At 40.3% G+C, this 19,759-nt stretch overlaps 1 protein-coding gene across 2 annotated transcripts in view; it reads right to left on the bottom strand.

Annotated features, from left to right (window-relative positions):
* Positions 1 to 19,759, bottom strand: part of rabep1 (rabaptin, RAB GTPase binding effector protein 1) — a 41,931-nt gene that overhangs the window by 21,097 nt on the left and 1,075 nt on the right. For both annotated transcript variants that reach the window (XM_040032478.1, XM_040032479.1), the window contains exons 2-9: positions 13,590 to 13,718; positions 13,114 to 13,317; positions 9,203 to 9,363; positions 7,630 to 7,749; positions 5,960 to 6,095; positions 3,453 to 3,631; positions 2,190 to 2,300; positions 213 to 674 (exon numbers count right to left, since the gene is read on the bottom strand). In XM_040032478.1, the coding sequence (XP_039888412.1) occupies positions 213 to 674; positions 2,190 to 2,300; positions 3,453 to 3,631; positions 5,960 to 6,095; positions 7,630 to 7,749; positions 9,203 to 9,363; positions 13,114 to 13,317; positions 13,590 to 13,718 (1,502 nt within the window). The remainder of the gene's footprint in view (positions 1 to 212; positions 675 to 2,189; positions 2,301 to 3,452; positions 3,632 to 5,959; positions 6,096 to 7,629; positions 7,750 to 9,202; positions 9,364 to 13,113; positions 13,318 to 13,589; positions 13,719 to 19,759) is intronic.

Here is a 19,759-nt window from a genome sequence, read left to right as displayed (position 1 = left end):
AACACTCAAAATTGCACTACAACGTGCATGTGCTGCTCTAATGTCGAGGTACAAAGAAGAACTAGTCAGGAAGTAAAGATCCTAAAGCGAAGTAAAAACCTTTTGCGCTGTAAAAATGTTACGTCCAGTCATAACCATTAAACCCTTTGAACCACCTTTGACCCCTGCAGTGTTCAGACCATTAAAGCTGTTGTAAAGCCTTGGTGAAGCACCTCTTGCTGTAGCAGGTTCCACTCGCTGTCACTGACGAGCCGGTAGCCGGCAGGCGGTAAGTAAGCGGAGTCTGGGGCGTGAGAGATGCTGGACAGCAGCGACGCCGTCTCCTCCTGCTCCGGGGTCATGGCTTTGATCGCCTTCTCCTGGTCTTTAGTCAGCAGGAAGTGACTTGTCGGCAGCTTGATTGAGCTGATTGAAGCAGTCTCTCCAAAACTACTGTCTGTCACCCCGCTGTCGGCCCCAACCAAGGGCCCAAAGTCCGACTCGTCCAAGTGGCCTGCTGATTTGGCCTTGTGGTTCTGGCCGCCAAGACCCTGCTGGATGGACAGCGAGGAACCGAGGCTGTCTGTGGACTGAACTCGCCGCAAGTTGTCCTTGTAAGGGTCCATGGGGCTGCCCGTCACCACATCAGTGTCTAAGGAGTGCATAGAGCCGTGGGCGCTGTGGTTCACATGGGGCTGGAGGAAAAAGAGGAAAAAGGCATCCTCAGGAAAAAATCTTTCATAGTATCAGATTTATTTAATAAGTGGGATGAAGCTGGGCAGACAATATTTTTTAATTCACCTTTTAAATATATAATTTACAGTAACACGCCAGTGGTTAATGTGTTAGTCTCCCGAGTCTCTCACAGCGTGGGCCTCTCAGTGCCCGCATCCGCACCCAAAGACCTTTCCACATGGTGGCTGCTGGCTAGCAAAAACAACATGATCCCCGCCTGCCTCCACCTCTTTTGATCCACATTTATTTATTTATTTTCATTTGAATAATAACTCAAGTTCAAGGAAATCCCCTGTAAAAATGTTGCCATTTTTAAAGTTCATTGTTACATGTGCCCAAGTCTGCCACATATTCAGCATCTGGTCATTTTCTATCATTGTTATTAACCTGCTTTCCTTCTCTGGTTCGTTCTTAATGAGAGTTGGCATTGGACGATCACTCGCGTGCATATAAAGCTATAATCATTTTTCTTCTGTAGCTTTGCTGCTTATTAATTATTCACTTTTTAAGGGGGTGAGGGTTTGGTTTTACTGGTTTAGTTTCCCAGTGCAAGATGAAGTGAGAAACCTGATGATCAGAGGTGTGATCTTCCTCTTTTGTTTGTTTTTGCCAGCATTTCCTGTTCCGAAATTTGTGTTCGGCTTTACAAATGAAAAATAAACCAAAAAAAATTAAGTTCCTTGAACAGCAGCAATGTGGCATTTCACATGCTGAGCAGTTTGGGAAGTAAATAAATAATCATGTTGGAAAAACATGAGACTATTGAAAACATCATGATTTTTAAAGTCTGATTTTTGAGCGGCCTTACAACACGGACCAGTCAACTGGCACTTTATCCACCGACAGCTCCAACAATATAAAGATGGCTCAGATGCTGATTTTTATCACGATTCTGTCCTGATTCTGCTGCAAAGTTAATACCGTTTTCTTCAAGATCAGCCAGGCTGCAATGTGTAAAACGTTACTAACGCGAAGACAAGTTTCCCGACAATCTGACAGGTCTTTGGAAAACGAACTCAAGCTGCTCAAACTTTAAACAGTGATCATAAATTTCTGACGTCCAACAGATTCTCTCCAAAAGCAGATCAACTATATATCACAACTCTCGAAAACTGCAAAACGAAATCCAAATTCAAACTTATTCCAGTGTCTGCACAGCTGATGTAGGCCGAAGGCATAAAACCATGACATCGTTACAACAAGACTTACAGCATGTCTCAGTAAACATGTTTTTCAGAAACGGGGATGACTGAAATCGTGCAATCAGATCAAATATTTACACTGAGATTAAACTGAATCATAAATGTATATTTCTCAGAAGATATTGCTGCCATTTCTCCCCAATTTAGGAACGATAGAGACACAACACATAACCTGGTACTTGAATGTGAAGATGGCTCAAAGCGAATATATTACAGACTGATCCGATTACAGACTGCTCAGTGGGGACGTATCAGATTACTCTCTGCTCTTACCTCCTCGACGCTGAGGCCGAGGAATAAGTCCTCCAAAGGCTCGGTGTTGTCTCCTCCGTTGTCCTCCTGCAGGTCCTTCACTTGACTCAGGCGCTCCTTTTCGTCATCCTCCTTGGATGGAGAGACAAAATGTTTGGTCACGTTTTGTTTTACATCGATTAAATTCCCACTCAGTGGACACTTAAATAGACACTCCTTTAAAATCTTAGATTCTACCTTAATAAATAAAATAATACTGAGTTTTACTGACATCATCATCACATTTTATTGTTATAAGGATATATTTGTTTCCTTAGCACAGTCTTAATTCCTATAGTGTGCTACACATGACCACCACAGCCCGGTACGCAGCTAGTCTTTTATGTGGTGCCAAAAGCAGCTCAGTTTTACCAAAGTGTGGACTCCACTACCTCTTTTTCAACAACACGGTGCCCGTGATGGCGCACAACCACTTCTGCTTTCGTGCGTCATGGTGGACAGAATCTGAGACACGATGGTGAATTTGTTCCTACGGCAACTCGCAACAGTGTTGGCTCAGCAGCTTTGTGGCGTCGTGCCCGCGTAACGTTTTTGTCACCAAAGCCATTTTTCTAGTTGAAACACATGCAACTGGTTCTAGATCTATCTGGACTATTCCTGCTTTAGTGACAAAGGGCACAGAGTGAGGTGAGACATTTAACAGACGCTTGATTTTAAACGTGGAAGCTGCAAGTCGGAGCCAGGTCCTGACCAAGAGCATCCTCAAAACCTTACATCAGCATCCACCCAAACTGCCCGAAACTATTAAAGATGGACTGTTATGATCACTCCCAGTTCCATGTTTTAATTACTGGAGTAGCTTTGCATGATGTAGTACTGGTATTTGGTGCAGGCGCTCAGTTTATCTTCTCTCTGAAACAAACTGCCTGAAACTGAGTGTTTAGAGCAATCTGAGCCTCATTATTTGAAATGTTGGCCATGCTTAACATCAGCATGCAGATTTATAAATGTATATATTTAACAGAAAATAAGGAAACACATAAAAGACCTCCTTTAAAAGGTTGTGATTTGGGCTTTTTTTCAGTCCTCTGAGCTACAGTTTGTGAACACTCTTGTTCTTGGCAACTTTCTCTGGCCTGTTTGGCGTTTCCCCACTTCCACAGGAGATAAACCCAATAATTCTATTAACTCTAACCACTGCAAAGACGATTATGCTTCCCAAGTGGAAAGCCAAGCCTCTTTAAACTATCTGCAGAGACACTGTTGTTAGGTTATGTTATGTACCTGGTCTTTCTTCTTCATCTCCTCCACCTGGCGGAGCTGTTCTGATGACAGCACGCTCTCGATCCTCTGCATGTCCCTCATAAGGAGGCGGTGAGACTCCAGGAATTGGTCGTTGGCTCGCTGCCATGTGTGCTTCAGCTGGTTGTGCTGCTGCCGCTCCAACTCCAGCTTGTGACAGACTGAGGTCATAAACAGCAGAGAGAAAGGCGAAAGACAAAGTTGGAGCTGCACACTAAACATGAACACACACACACACGTCCTCCATGGAGTCTGCAGCTATACAGAAGTCATATACAAAACATTTAAAACCCTTTTACTGGCGTTTTAAATCAAATTTAAGACCAAATTTGCAATGGAAATGCAAACTGGCATCAGTTCAAAATGAACACAATGGTAAAAGGAGCTTGTGAACGTTTATTAATGTGAAAAGCAAACAAAGGAACACCTTTAAGCTACAACACAGTTTGCTCTGCAAGCATTTCCAAGCACCAGCTTTAACCAGAGAATAATCATAACTCTCAAGCAACAACAACGAGCAGCCTGGCTAGAAAACCTTTCTGCTTCTTCATGTTCAGGGTTTCCATCGTTGTACTGCAAGCACTAAATCAGGGTTGTCTAACAAGCAGTCCAGGGGCCAGAACCGGCCTATAAGAGGATCAGAGTTGGCCTTCCAGCTGGATGGCCTTGCTAAGTGTGAAAGTTGCAGTGAAGTTATGAATAAGATAAATTATTGGAGTCATCCAAAAACTCCGCATGGGAAGGTTTTCCACTTTTCCACTCCATCTCTCAGTTGTAATGTGCACATACTTAGAGCAGAGTCACTGAATGTGGAAAAGCTGAAATATATTACTGCGGTTTATTTTTCTAGGGACATCTCAGGCTATTTATCATTTTTTATAAAGTGGATGACTCATAAACATTTTTGAATATTGTTCTTTACGGTAAAAGGAGGAAAAATTAAGAGAGTGGTTTTGTCACCTCTGTCATCAACATGACTGCTCGCTGAACATGAGCACTGGGGAAGTTTGTATTTTTTTGACTTTTTAACAACTCATATTCACTTGCCACTTCATTAGGTACACCTGTTCAACTGTTTGTTAATGAAAATATCCAATCAGCCAATCACACTGTAGTAATTAAATGCATGTAGGCATGCGGACATGGTCAAGATGATCAGCTGAAGTTGAAGCTGAGCATCAGAATAAGGAAGGAAGCTGGCTTAAGTGACTCTGAACCAGATGGGCTGCTCTGAGTACTTGAGAAACTGCTGATCTGCTGGGATTTTTCCCACACAACCATATTTAGGTTGAAAGAAAATTGTACAGAAAACAGAGAATATCCAGTGAGTGATAGTCCTCGGGGCAAAAATATGGGAAAAAACAAAAAACAGATTGCTTCAAGTTGGTAGGAAGGCAACAGTAACTCAAATAACCACTCGTTACAACCAAGGTATGCAGAAATGCATCTCTGAATGCACAATAAATCTGGAGCCTTGAAGCAGATGATCTACAGCAGCAGAAGACGCCACTGCGTGCCTCTCTGAGGAACCTGAGGCTAAAATTTACATGCCTCACCTAAATTGGACCCAGAAGATGGGAGAATGTTGGCTGGTCTGTTGAGATTCGATTTCTGCTGCGACATTTTGATGTTTGGGTCAGGATTTGTAGGAAATAACATGAGGCATGGATGCATCCTGTATTAACAGTTGAGGTTGTTAGTGGTGTAATGGTGTGGGGGATATTTTTAGCACGTTAAACCAGGGCGCGCATGTTTATCCCTTTTTGACCATTGTACCCCTTACACGTGCTAATGCAGTGCCGTAAGTGCTGTATCAAAGAGCCACAGTCACAGCTCTCAATCAACAGAATCTTGGATGTGGTGCCATTGGTGTCACCTTTTTTCGAACAAAATAGGAGTTCCCAACACTGTGTGCTCTCTGCACCAGATTAAGCAGTCTGAGACAAAAGGCGTCCACAGAAATAACAAACGTAATGAATGTCCATGATTTTAATAACAGCTAACGTTTTAGTATAAAAAAACATTGACAAGACAGTCAGAATTTTAACCAGGTTTCATGAATTACCTTTAAGTTGTCCAGCTGATATGTCCAGACTTGCACGCTCACTAATTACAGCAGACTAAATCATTCAGCGCTGTTTTTGAGAGAGGTTAATCGTGATTCGGTGCTTTGCTGCTGGAGTTTAGCTCGTTTCCAGAAAAGCACGTTTGTCTTAACGATGCAGTCGCGACTAAAGCGGCACTGCGTGCAGAAAAATAGGCATGAAAGAAAAAAAAACACATTTCCAAAGTTAATCTAAAATAATTAACTATTTTTGAAAGCCTTTTATTAGTAAAGTGTTTTCAGAACATTTTAATGACTGGGGGCCACCCTGCCTTTAGCAATACAAGGACCTCTGAGATAAGCTGTTGTGTGACTGCTGGCATGATATGACTTCCCAAAGCATCTAATTTTTTTAATTCATCAAGCAGTTTCCACATGAAATTACCGTCATGAAGCTCCTTCCGTAGTTTCTCCGCATCCTCCTGCAAGACGGACTTCTGCGTGTTCAGCACAGCGACATACATCTCCAGGTCCGTACGACACGACTTCTCAGCCTCCAGAACGTGATTGAGCTCCTTGACCTGTGAAAGACAACGAGAAAAATAATTTATATGATTGAGATCACATAAAAAAATCCTGGAATATAAACAGGAGCTGAGAGTCTAATAATCTAAGGTTACAACAATTTTAGCTGAACACCAGAAATCAGCTAAAAAGTCCATTTTGTCAAAACAAATTCAAATCTACAAACTGAAGCTTACTGTTGTCAGCGGACATATCCAGCAGATATGGAGCTTCATTCATTCAACTGGGTGAGAAACGTGTTGGTTTTTCAGCATTCTCACCCCCCCTTTCAAACACTTTCGAAAGCTATAGGGATTTTTCTTTTTTCTTTATTTGTCCTGAATCAGTAACTTCTGTTCCCTGAATTTCTGTGACAGATGTGAGAAGAGTAAAGCTAGGATGAGCCACAGAGACACAACAGCTGCATCAACGGGAGATAACACAGGCTCAAATAAACTGGAATTACATCGTCCGACCATAAGAAGCTGAAATACTCCATAGACTCAGTGGAAACTGCAGAGCCAGTGATAAGTAAGAGTACAGCAGTCATACAGCAACCACAGCCTGTGTATGAAAATTTCAACTGGCAGTTGCTGGGGTTTTTTCACACCTTTGACTGCTGAGTACTTATTACAGGTGCTGTACAATTTCATTTCTCTTTTTGCTACTGTATACTAAATAAAAATCTCACTTTCTACGTGAGTGCAAATTAGGGACCCTCCAAGGTAAAAACGAAAGAAAACACCAATCAAAATCAATTAGTCTGAAAACACTGAGAAAAGACGAGATCAAACACTGCCCACGTAAAAATGAGCCATTAAGACGATAGCACACACGCACACAGTCCATGACTGTTTTTGATATAAAAATAATAATAGTTTGGCCTAGGGTAGTCAACATTAGCAGTGCTAGCAGCAGCAGTAGCCGTCCTTCCTTGTATATTAGCGTCCACACATCTGTGCTTTACGGATGATGCAGGTTATGCATCACTCCGGTCGAGCAGTTACAGCTGACATACACCCACTCAGGACCTACATCACTTTACTGCAGCACCGCCCTGATTTGCACAGCTGTCTTTCACGCCTCAGGTTTAAACTATGAATGATTCTTTTAACCACAGAGTATTTCTATTGCCGACTAGTGAGAACAAAAACGCTCAATCGATTAATCAACTGGCCAGTATTGAAATCAGTGAGGAACACTCTCAATACTGAATACTGAAGATAAACTGGTTTAAAAAGCAAGCTGTGCTTATGACATAATGAGCCATTTCAAATTAAATTCACTTACAGAGTGCTTAATAAGATGTCCAGCTAAGCACATGCAGAGTTTACTTAAAGCAGCAATTATCCGTTATCTTACCAAACCAAAGTCTGTGCTTTTCCCCCCCAAAAGTTATTTAAAAATTATTTCACAGCTTAAAAATAAACAGTTATTAATGTCTTTATTACAATTTTTGTGATTCTCCCCTTTATGGGGGACTGAAACCTATTTAAATAAAAACAAAAAACAAAAACAAAACGCAAAAGCATCAATTTCTTGCTGACTAACCTTCGAGGCCTCCAACTCCTTCACCTTCTCCTCGGCTGTGGCCAGTTTGGCCTTCAGGGCTGCGATCTCGTGCTCCATAGGCATCACTACGGAACGCAGCTTCTCTGCATCCTCCTGGGCCTTCAAAATAATTTGCATAAGATAATTATAAATGTGCACACATGGAAACATCTGGAAACATTATTTCCTTTAAACAGCAGATCATTAGTTAGATCTGTACATGTAGATGATAAAAGAAGAACCAGAGATGGAGTGTTGAGAGGCTGGATGATTATTTTTTTTAGTTTTTGTTGTTATTTTTGATACATTTTTGTTCAATTTGGTAAATCATGAACCTGTTTCCTAAGACTGTACAAATCCACAGTAGTTTCACAGACACTTAACACACACACAAATACACAAAACAATATAGAAAAAAATACCCAATCAACAGGAAATACAAAGTACAACACCTAAATTCGTGAACTTCAATGCAAATAAAGCCTAAAACATCAGCTTATTTGTATCACGCTAAAGAACACAGTAATATTTTAGGAAAACATACCTGCCTCCAGGTCATTTAAAATTAGCTTTAATTTGTTCCAATAAATCAGCTCCTTGAGTTTTAGCTATTTTCAGCTCTTCAGCTTTTAGACATTTAAGGGCTCAAAGCAAATGTGTCCATAATCTGATTAATAATCTGATCCAACCAGATGATCAACAATTCAAAGATTTGCATGTTCCTGCAGCTATGTGCTCCTCAGATGATCACGACTCCCAAGTTGGGATGTTGTTCCTCTGAAGTCACAAAGATTTGTTGATGAATTTGGACATTACAAATATGATAACATATATTTTAATGTTAAAAAAAGAGATTTGAAAAACATTCATTTGCACTATTAACCAAAACCTTGTTACAATAAATGAAGAATTATTACCAACTCTTCACCTCAATGACTGAACTCACATCACTGGGAGATATTTATCAGATTTCACAGCTTCCTCTGCAGCTACAAATGGCTTAATAAAACTTTTAAATCACAACAGCAGCACAGATCTTGATTACAGAGCTCTTCTTAAAAATGTTTCCCTGTCTTAATTAAGATGTCTCTTAGAACGTGGGTGAGGGAGAGGGCCAGCAGTCCTCACTCCATTTTTACTAAGCATGGGCAGATCTTTAAGACAGCCAGTCAAAACTGCAGCATGTGAAAATAATGTTACCGTTTGGATGAACTTTTCTTCCTGGCAATGAAACACAGTTAAAAATGCATCTGACAACAAATGACACACAGTCCCAGCCATGAGCAGTGTGAAACTTGAAAGCTCTGATATGAATTTTGGAACTGGCCTGCAAGACTCAGTATTGCTTAAGACACAGGAAGGAGTCCAGCTGGCCGAAGCATCTGGGACATTGCGTTCTGTTCTCTGGTATCCATCTTGTATTTTTTATTTATTTATTTTATTTATTTATTTTGGGGGGGGGGGGGGGGGGGGACTTGAGAGGAAGCAAACAAACTTCAGAAAGTTAAGATTCCATATTAGCAGAAATTAAGGGAGTAGACAAAACTTTGAAAAATGCACGTAGCAGACATACTTTCTTCATTTCATCCTCCAGGTTCTCCTCCTCCTGACCCTCGGAGAGCCGGCGCCTCAGCTCGCCCAGCTCCCTCTCCACCGCCTCGCGATACTGGTTCCACTGGACACGCTCCTGCTCCAGGCGTTGGTGGAACTGGACCTCATACTCACACACCGTGTCTGCACGGGGAGAGGAGAGGAAGCAGGCGATGAAACCGAACAATAGCACATCCACATCGAGTCGTGCAGTCAAGCGTGAATACATAAAAACAGGAACAATATTTCTGATATGGGTGGGGGATAATTTTCATTTCAAAATGTTTTTGTGATGGTTATTCATGATAAACGAGTAGACAACAGATTTTTAGGGTTGCGTTTATTTTTTTAAATCAGTTAATCTTTCAACTATTTTCTTGGTTTACTGTCTTAAACTAGTTAAAATTTACTTACAAAAAGTCTATAACACCCTTGTTTTGTACAACTCATTTCAAACTGGTTTCTTGAACCTGACAGGGAGTTCACCGTACTCAAATGACCTCTGCAGTCACCAGGTCTAGTCCAATAGAGGACTTTTGGGATGCGGTGGGCATTCACATCCTGGATGTGCAGCCGACAAATCTGCAGCAACTGTGCGATAGCACGTGAATGATCTCCTTTTTACCTACATGTTTAATAGAAAGTTTATCATCTAGCCAAGATTTCCTCCATGCCGAAAAAATCTTTTCGCTACAGTCCTCTGATCTGACACTGGCCTGGATCAGAGGGCTCAGTGTGAGTATGAGCCAGCAGATGAAGACACTACACTACACACAAGCGTCACAGGTAGTTCTCACTGTGAAGTTGAGATAAGTGAGTAAAAGAAAAATTGTCTCAATCTGAAGATACAATATTCATATTTGGTTGAATTTATATGGAATGACTCAACTGTTAAGTGATTGTTATATGACAATGTCTGTAATACTGCAGTTATTAGAAGTTTTAAGTGTAACCTTTCTAAATTTGTTAATAGCGCACTAAAAATTAACAAAATATGTGTAAATAACATCCTTTTTCTTAGAGTAGCATCCCCAACACTGTCTGAAGATCACTTCCTGTAGTTTCAGGAGTTGTTAGTGCACAGACTGGTCATGCTTCCAGTGTGAATGCAGAGCAATGATGACATGATGAAAGACAGGAGGAGATTTCTGATTGGTTTTTACTACTGATGTGCAAATTTGGTTCTATGAGGTGCAATGTCATCATATTTGTTGAATTTTTTTTGTAAGGACTACCCGGGGTGTTCTTCAGTAAGACACAAGGAACATCAACAGAGGCAGTTACACCTTACTATGACACCTGATTATGCCTACGTAACTTTTACAGCCACTTTTAAGGCCACCAGACTCCTTTACAAAAAGTGGAACTTCGCTTGACAGAAAACGAAAACCAGAATACAACTTTCTGGTTTTACCTCATTGATTCAAATGTCAAAAAACGCATAAGAAATCAAGGAAATCAGCTGTGGAGCAACAAATTAAGTGAGCTGAGATGTTAAATTACTGCTGTAATCCAAGGAGACTGAACAGTATAACAGTCCCCCCTCAGAGAGAGCTGTCTGGCAGCACAAAGATAAAAAATATTTTTTAATCAATAGTTACTTATTCACATTTGTTTGTGTTTCACTGCGACCTCACAGTTAATGTAGTGAACAAACAGCTGAGACAGCAAGCCTAGTCTAACTGGTTTGTCTGCCTGTGTACAGATGAGCTGCACACATACCACTTCAGTCAGGCTGAGGCGACAGATGAGTTGAAATTGTATGCAGTGTATGGATTGTGTGTGTGTGTGTGTGTAGTCTGTGTTTCATAGAAACCCTGGCAGCTTGGGTAACATTAGGAAAGATCACCAAATTTATGGTTGTGTGTATTAGAATTATTCCAAATAAAGTTTGAAAATGAGTTTCCCAGTATAGCGTGTTAAAGTATGGGAAAAACCCTGGAACAACCAGAGTGATGGAGTGTTGTGGTTTAAAATATTCATCTACAAATGCAAAGGTCCCTAGTTCAGTTCCAGGGGTTGACACAAATCCTCTGCGTGTTGCATCAGTAAGGCCACTGGTTATAAAAATCTGCTTGTGAATTAGCAGCTTTTATACACCACTCTCTTCATGCCTTTACAAATCAAATGATCATTATCTACCTGAAGCCTCGGTCCCTCCCTCTTTAATTACATTAAGCACAACGGGCATAAGTATGCACCGTTTTCACAGTTAACAGCTTTCATTCACACTTTACTGCTGCACAGACAATCACAGGACAGCTTCATTCATAATCACAAATATTCAGAGGATCTACTGGAGCTTATTTCAGCATGTTGATAGTACTGTTCTGGTTCAATTTACTTTAAAATCAAACAAACTTTCAGTGCATCTCACATTGGATCCATCTAGGCGCTAAATTAAAAGCTCTATTGAAGTACAACTAGACGTTCCTCAAATTACATGTTTTTTCTTGGTGTGTACAATGGATTATAGGAACTTGCCTCACTATTAATGACATTTTGATACTTCTGCAGCAGTAACAATTACTGAAAATGAACTGTTAAAAAGGTTAAACATGTATCAGTATTACATTGTATTAAAAGATCTATTCCAACATACATATAATGAAAACTTTCAACATTGTTTTATGTTTTAAATCAGTAAAAATCAACAAGTGCTAAAAACAAGAAAACTGGATTAAATCAATTAGATTTACTTCACAACTAAAGAAAAAAGTCGTGTCAAAGATTAAAACCAAAATGTAAATATTGCACAAAACCTTAGGAGTGCTTCTTGTGACCAACAGCACATCGAGACTGAGTTTAAGCATTGATTATATCATCTAATTTTCATTCTGGAGCAGCGGTTAATAACCCCACTGTGACTGCACTACAATCAGGTCATGTTATTCTACATTAATCTTTATTCCTATTACATGCACAGCTCTCATGCACAGGTTGGTCCCTGCACGTTGCAGATATGCTCACTTTAATTTGTTTGAGATATGATCGTAAAATGTCAAAGTCAAAGTCTGACTAAAAGGTGTCTGATGTACCACCAAAGATCACGCTCTAGAACAGGGGTGGGGGAACTCCAGGCCTCGAGGGCCGGTGTCCTGCAGGTTTTAGATGTGACCTTGATCCAATCACAGCTGATTTAAATGGCCAAATTACTTCCTCAGCATGTCTTGAAGTTCTCCAGAGGCCTGGTAATGAACTAAACACTCAGGTGTGTTGACCCAGGGTGATATCTAAAACCTGCAGGTGGTTTACAACAGGGACGCTGGTTTTAATACTCTCAGTGGAAGCCTTGTGTGTGGCCTTGTACCTGTTCCTCTAGTCCAGCTGGTGAGTAAAAATTGTTTTAGTATGGCCAAAAAAAGATTTGTCTGAGCCAGCATAACATGGCATACACGTGAATCATGAACTTGTGGTAGAAGTCCACGTTGACAATCTGAACTTAGAGGATGAAGTCACAGAGCATAACCTGAGGAACGTTTTTAAAGAACGAACAAGTAGTTTGCAAACTGTGGACTTGTTGACTGAAAATCACAGAGTCATAGGGGGAGACCGAGTCACTTTGAAACATAAGTTGATCCCAGGCTGCACAGCGCCAAGTGGACTTCCAGGGATTGATCTATGAATAGAAGCTGCACTGGAAGCCAACCAGACATGAAGGGGACCTTGAAGGTGAAATCAACAAGCTTTAAATCAGGTAGAGCTTTTGTTTTTGTTTTTTGGACCTGCCTTCAGAAATGTTTTGATCACACCACTTAAATGTAAACAATCTTTTAGAGAATATATTCATAGTGTTATCAATCTAAGTAAATACCCTCCCAAATAATAAGCAAAAGAGCAATGATATTAGGAATAGAGGTTTTCACTGCTCACATAGCGTCAGGCTCCATTTACCTTTCATTATGGCCTGCAGGGAGGCCACCTCCTCCTGCCATTGGCTGCGGACTTGGTCGATGGCTTCCTGTTTGGTGTTTTCCGACACGGTGGCCACAGCTTTGATGGTCTCTATCTCAGCCCGGGCCTGAGAGAGCTGGGTCTGGACGGAGCTCAGCTCGGAATGGGCGTCCTCCAGTGCAGCTGTCTGCCTCTTCAGCTCCTCTGGAGAGAGGTGAGACATGAAATGAATGATGGGAGGAGAGAGGAAAAATGCACAATGTGACACTTGTGTATTTCAGACTTTTTTCCTTATTCAGCACAGTTTATTACAGAAAAAAAATTGTTTATATATTTTAAAAGAAGAACCTCTTTCAGTGTTGCACCTCAGCATGCACGAGTTCAATTCAAACAGACAGTTTAAAAGGCCAAAGATGCTCCACAGCTATGTCCAACAAGACACTTTACATTGTGTAGAGTTTTATGACCATCCACACCTTCCTTGGAGAGGTAAAGCTCTTTGAACTTGGCCCGCTTCTGGTTGAACTCCACCTCCAGCTGCTGCTTGAGTTTGATGAACTCGGCCCTCTCCTGCTCCAGAGCTGCCACTCGCTGCTGTAGCACCGCTGAATGATAATGAAGGAGGAAAAAAACAAAACAAAATTAGCTGCTGATTACATGTAGCTGAAAAGAAATCATTCAAGTCAAAGGGCAAACATCCACAAAAATCAGTGCACTCATTACGTCGTTTATCTCATTGCTAAGGACTCAAATCAGAGGGTGAATAAAAGCTAACAAGCCCTAAAATGATATGAATACAAATTATTATTGATGCTTTTGGGATAAATGTGGTTCTTAGAAATTATGACAACTTTCAATTTTATGATTAAATATATCTAATATAATCAAACCAATAAGTACAACGATTAAATCACTGAATTCCTTGTATGGTTCAGCCATAATGTTACGCAAATGTTAAATGTAATGAGGCTGAAACATGTGTTATTACATCCAGTACCATCTAATCTACTGATCATTAATGTAATAATGTGACAAAACAGTACAGACTAAATGTCTCTGGATAGCGATACAGAAATGAAAACATTAACAAATAATTTATTATTACGAAGTAGCAAATCTGCAAAATTTGGGAACTTGAACTACTTGGGAACTAAGACTACTTTTTACTTTAAACAAAAGTTCTAAATAGTGATTTTTGCAGATTCGTTTATTAATATAAGAGAGCTCATGTGGTTTCATGTGGTCAGTTACTTAACTTTTATTATACCAGCAAGTTTCAGCTCGTGACACCTTTAAAAACAGAGTAAAGTCCACCAGTGGCCTCTTTTACAAGGCTGTCAATAGTCAGCTAAATGGAAGCTTTTTCTTAGATAATTTTAAATAACTTCTAGAGATATCATATGTAGAAGCTCATAAGAGAAGTGTGAGGAAAAATAAATATAATGTATGTTGCATTAGTCATTTATAAACATTTCATAAACAATCACATTTACTGATTGTTTTTAACCTTTTAACCTTTTTAACTTTCCACGTGACCATCAACAATTTGACTGAAAAAAAAAAATCCAGGGGAAAGATACACTTCTTAAATGAAATGATGAAATATTTCAGGTCATTACTGTCACAAGTTTTGTAGTATCGTTTTAAAATTTTCAATATGGAGAAAGCTACTTACTATTTTGGGGGGTAAGGATCTAAAACTATAGCTTTATGAATATGGACTATCACGATACTGTGGACAAATAAGTATTTAAAAAATGTATATGTAGAAAATATTTAGAAAATTTTGAATGTAATGTTAACAAAAACTTGGTTCTTTCTAATAATAATGAGTGGTGTCATCCCTGTTTTTCAGATAAATCTGGTTCTTATTAACTATGAAAAACATCTTCACATCATTTTATCATTTAATATATCTAGTATAATAAAACCGATAAGTACTCACCTTTATTACTTACACACTTGCATTTAATGAACCATCTTGATAAACACCCACATTTAAATTAAAAACAGCACATCTTATTACATGTGTGCTACAATGCACAGTGGATCTACGAAAGCACAAAACCTTCAGCGTCAAATGAATAACATATTTTACTCCATTATCAAACTTTAACTCAAACTTGACAAGATCTTCAAATGCTTTTTTATTGTTGGCATCACCTCACCGAGCACTGGTACGTGCAGTGCAAGATATTTTAGCCATCCACTGAACTGCTGGGACGATTTTCATGATTGACATGATTAAAAATCTTGCTCTGCTTAATTCAGATGAGCTGGATATTGAAGCGTTACAAACACATGCTGCCATCAGTAAAGTTGCAAAGTGCAGTCTTGTTCTTGTGGGCAAACTATCCAACATCGAGATGCAGAACCGAGTTAAAGGGCCTTTCTCCTCTCTCCTTTGTCGTGTTTGTTCAGCCAGCCATTATAAATAGGTCAATACTAATATCAGCTGATAAATTGCGCCCACCAATATATCAGTCAGGCGACACATAAAATGAAGTATAAAAACCTCCCGCCAGCAAACACAACCAGTCACTGGTTTTCCTACGGTCCTACATTTTCCTACTTCTTCATCTCTTATTTAAAACCGCAGCGATACAGATAAAATCCTTAAAGCCAGACAGCCAAACGGAAACATTTACGAGCAGCCGGATGGTTCAGCTCAATTCCACCATGATCATGTGACAGCCAAACAAAAGGAAACACTAACTCCATCGCCACGTATTCATAAGTTTGTGTTGTATTCAAGCACAGCATATATCAATCTCCTTTTCTCACACTTACCTCAGCTCAAAAGCTCTGCATCTTTTCCTTCTTGGTATTAAAATAAAAGCTGACTGCTCTGGTGTGTAACCGATCACGTCAGGAAGCCACAAAGATCACATGATAGAGCGCATAAAGAAAGTCAGTAATTAACCAATTTAACAGCAAAGCCAGTTCATGATGATGCAAATATAACAGAGGCTCAACCTCACAGCAGCGTTTTTGCCTTTGCTTGATAAAACAGTGACGGTTTGAGACAGAAAAGTGGGGACAGAGTGAGGGAAGGCACACAGCAGAGCGCCCTGGGTTGGACTCAAACACCAAGTCTAGCGGCATAAGATCATCTGCCGAACAAGGTAAGTTAAACCGACGCCCGGCAACAGATTACTATTGTAAAAAGGAAGCACACCCACTTTAAATTCTAAGAGATTAACAACAGCATGTGACATATCACACCGTTTCTCTATCTATTTGTTAGTAAGTAAGCCAAAAATGCAGAAGCAGGCCTCAGTTAGCACCTTAAATGTTAAAGTTCATAATAACATAATTAGAAAAAAAACAGGCCAAATATGGCTTCATTGAAAGGGCTGCCAGTAGAAAGTGTCTTCTCACCAAGAAAAAAAAAACATGGCAGAACGGCAAAGTTGTATCTGACCAAACGACAAGACTTCTGGAAATCTGTCCAAGGCTAATACGACTAAAGTGGAGATGTCCGGTTTCATTTTCAACAGTTTCACAGTCAGGTCCACGCCTTGCTTGTCACATCCATGTTCAAAATGCCAAGAAAGCAAAGGCAAAAATGATCAGGGCTTCATAACCAGATCCCACACAGAAGGTGGTTGATATCATGTGACACCGCAAAGGAAGGAGTGTTTAAGAAGCAAGTCTTGATGCAGGGGTACTGGAAAAAAGTGACATTTAATAACAAAAAATGTAATAACACATTACAGGAAGCTGAAATAAAGTCAAAAGACAGCCTTGCAGCAATCCACCACTTCATCTATTTCGTATGTCTCTCCAGCCCAGGGGTGGGCAACTCCAGGCCTCGAGGGCCGGTGTCCCTGCAGGTTTTAGATGTGTCCTTGAACCAACACAGCTGATTTAAATGGCTAAATTAGCTCCTGCAGTTCTCCAGAGGCCTGGTAACAAACTAATCATGTGATTCAGGTGTGTTGACCCAAGGTGAGCTCTAAAACCTGCAGGACACCGGCCCTCGAGGCCTGGAATTGCCCACCCCTGCTCCAGCCTCACCTGCATCCTCCTAAATAAGCACAGGTAAACAGGGTGGTAACTTCCTAACCTGTGCTGAGTAGCCCAAAATATAAACACACATAAGGCTATAATCCTAGTTCCTGCTGACATACAACTTAAGTTTTCACAGTACTCTAAGCAGTTCTGTGAAAACCTAAGTTTGTCCTTACTGCTCCACAAGTTTAACAGGGTAAGTAGTAGCCAAGTACCGCTAATCAAATGCAGTTGTTTAATTGATCAGCAGCATGTGTGACAACTTCTATAAAAGACTTGGCCGTTTGCTGGTCTGTGGTGTTCAGGTGTGTGTTAATGCCATGACATTCCAAGGAGTGGACGTCCCAGCAAATTCACCAAACGTCAAATGGTGGTGCATTTCTCAGAGAAACTGCAAAAACACCCAAGAAATACATCTCAGACTACAGGGCTCAGTTAGCATGTTAAATGTTAATTCATAACACTACAATTAGAAAAAGACTGAAGAGGTATGGCTTGTTTAGAAGGGTTGCCAGGAGAAAGTCTGTTCTTAGGTTTGCAAAGCTGCAAAAACAATGTCCTTTGGACATACGAGATCAATGTGGAGGTGTCTGACCACAATGAACAGCGCCACATCACGCCACATTATGGTGATGGAGGGGTGATGATTTGGGCTTGCAATCCACCATGATAATCCAGTCTTCTCTGTATTCTAGAGTCAGATGTGATGGCATCTAGCTGAAAGTTCAAACTTGACTTAACTTTCCTGCAACAGGAAAATGATCCCAAAAAAGCAGCAAGTCTATAAGAGAATGGCTGAAAAAGAAAATAATCAAGGTGCTGCAACGGTCCAGACCTCACAATGAAATGCATTGAATTAATTCCAGCCACCTCAATTCCAACCTCAATGGACTGACGCAACATTGAAAAGGAGAGTGGACCAAAAATCCTCCACACCACAATCAGAGACTGATACAGTCATACCAAAAACAATTACTTCACGTTAATGCTGCTAAAGGTTGTTCTGCAAGCTACTGAATCAGGGTGTGTACTCAGTTTTTCACACACTGCTTCTGCATTTATGCTGTTTCTCTCAAATAAACATGATATGATGTCACATGATTATATTTAAACAATTCTAGAACTTGGTAAATCAGAATAAAAAAAATAGTTGCTAAACCTTTAAAACAAAACTGAGTAAATGCTATCTGTCCTTGACTCACCCTTTGCATACAGTTAGAAAACAGGGCTTCCATTCATATTTTAACTATCCAGACTGTTTATATGTTAATTTCATGTGAAAATATTTTCTGGTGGGGAAAAAAAACTAATCATTAGTGAGCCAGTCTGCTTCACAGGTGAACTGATGAGTAGAAACACTGTCATTGGCCAGTCAACTTGCCAAATGTACATTTTTACTGTTCCCATTCCACTAAGCCATTATATCGAACCCTGATACACTTCCACAAAACTTTCTATTATCTTACCCACACTAGTAAACCAGTTAAAGTCATCCGAGGCACCCACATTGGCGGTCAAAGCTATTTTATACCAGTTTCAAGTTAAACAGGCCCTGCATTTTCAGAAGTAAGTAATTCCCTCAAACCTCACGACTGAATGAAGGTAGGCCCGTTACTAATTACTGTTTCAAATATTAAAATCCTCCTCTTTTACTCACTGCAGGCAGCGCTTTGCACTTTGAACAGACACAGTCTTTTCTCTGGCTGCTTTTAATATATATTAAGATAAAAATAAAACCGCCACGAAGCAGTTTCTTTCAGTCTATTTTACCACCACCCTTTGTAACCCACTCCCACAGCAACTTTTGCTCAACAGGTGCCATTGTCAAGAAGTAATGACATGTGTATGACTGCTCAGCTCAAAGCAGCACCATTACTAACACCTGGCTCTCCAAAAATCTACAGGTATCTGCAGCTCAGTGGGTGAGCAGGTGACCATAGCCCTTTGCTGCGTGTCTTTCTCTCTCTCTCTCTTTGCCTAAAGTCAAATGCCAAAAAATAATATTGAAAAAAAAAAAAACAGCTTTGTTGAGAAGTCATTAACACAACCAAAGCAATACCAACAACACAATTTTGCATCACACCAGATGATGCTGAACACAAAGTGCTTGTACGCCAGCGAATATGCAAGACCTTCCCATTATTTGTAGAGGTGCATGTGTGCCAAATTAAATAATAAATAAAAGAGCCACCTTTTTTCAGAGGCTACATTTATGGGTCGTCACAGGAGATCATCTGCCCCCATCTCACCCAGCCCCTAGTACTCTGCTCTGTTACACCAACACTCTTCATGTCCTCCCTCAGTACACCCATGAAACATCTCTTTTTGTCAGTCAGCACGGTCATCTTGTAAATCTTCCCCTTCGCTCTTGCTTTTATCCTTCTGTCAAAATTCACTCCCACCCTCGTCTCCGTCGGCACCACCCTTGTTGCACTCTCATCTTAATCTCTCGTGTGTACTGCTCATTGTTTTGGATTGTTGATTCCAGGTAAACTCCTCGACCGCCACTATTTCTACTTGTTGCATTTTCATTGTTACACCTGTCTCCCTCTCATTCACATACAATTTCTATTCCTTTCTCTCCAGAGCATACCTCCACCTCTCCAGGCTGCACCCTATTCTCCTTACAGAT

This window comes from Simochromis diagramma, unplaced genomic scaffold (assembly GCF_900408965.1).
Source record: "Simochromis diagramma unplaced genomic scaffold, fSimDia1.1 OVJJ01000216.1, whole genome shotgun sequence".
In the NCBI taxonomy this organism is placed as follows: Eukaryota; Metazoa; Chordata; class Actinopteri; order Cichliformes; family Cichlidae; genus Simochromis; species Simochromis diagramma.
This window is presented reverse-complemented; position numbering and strand designations above follow the sequence as displayed.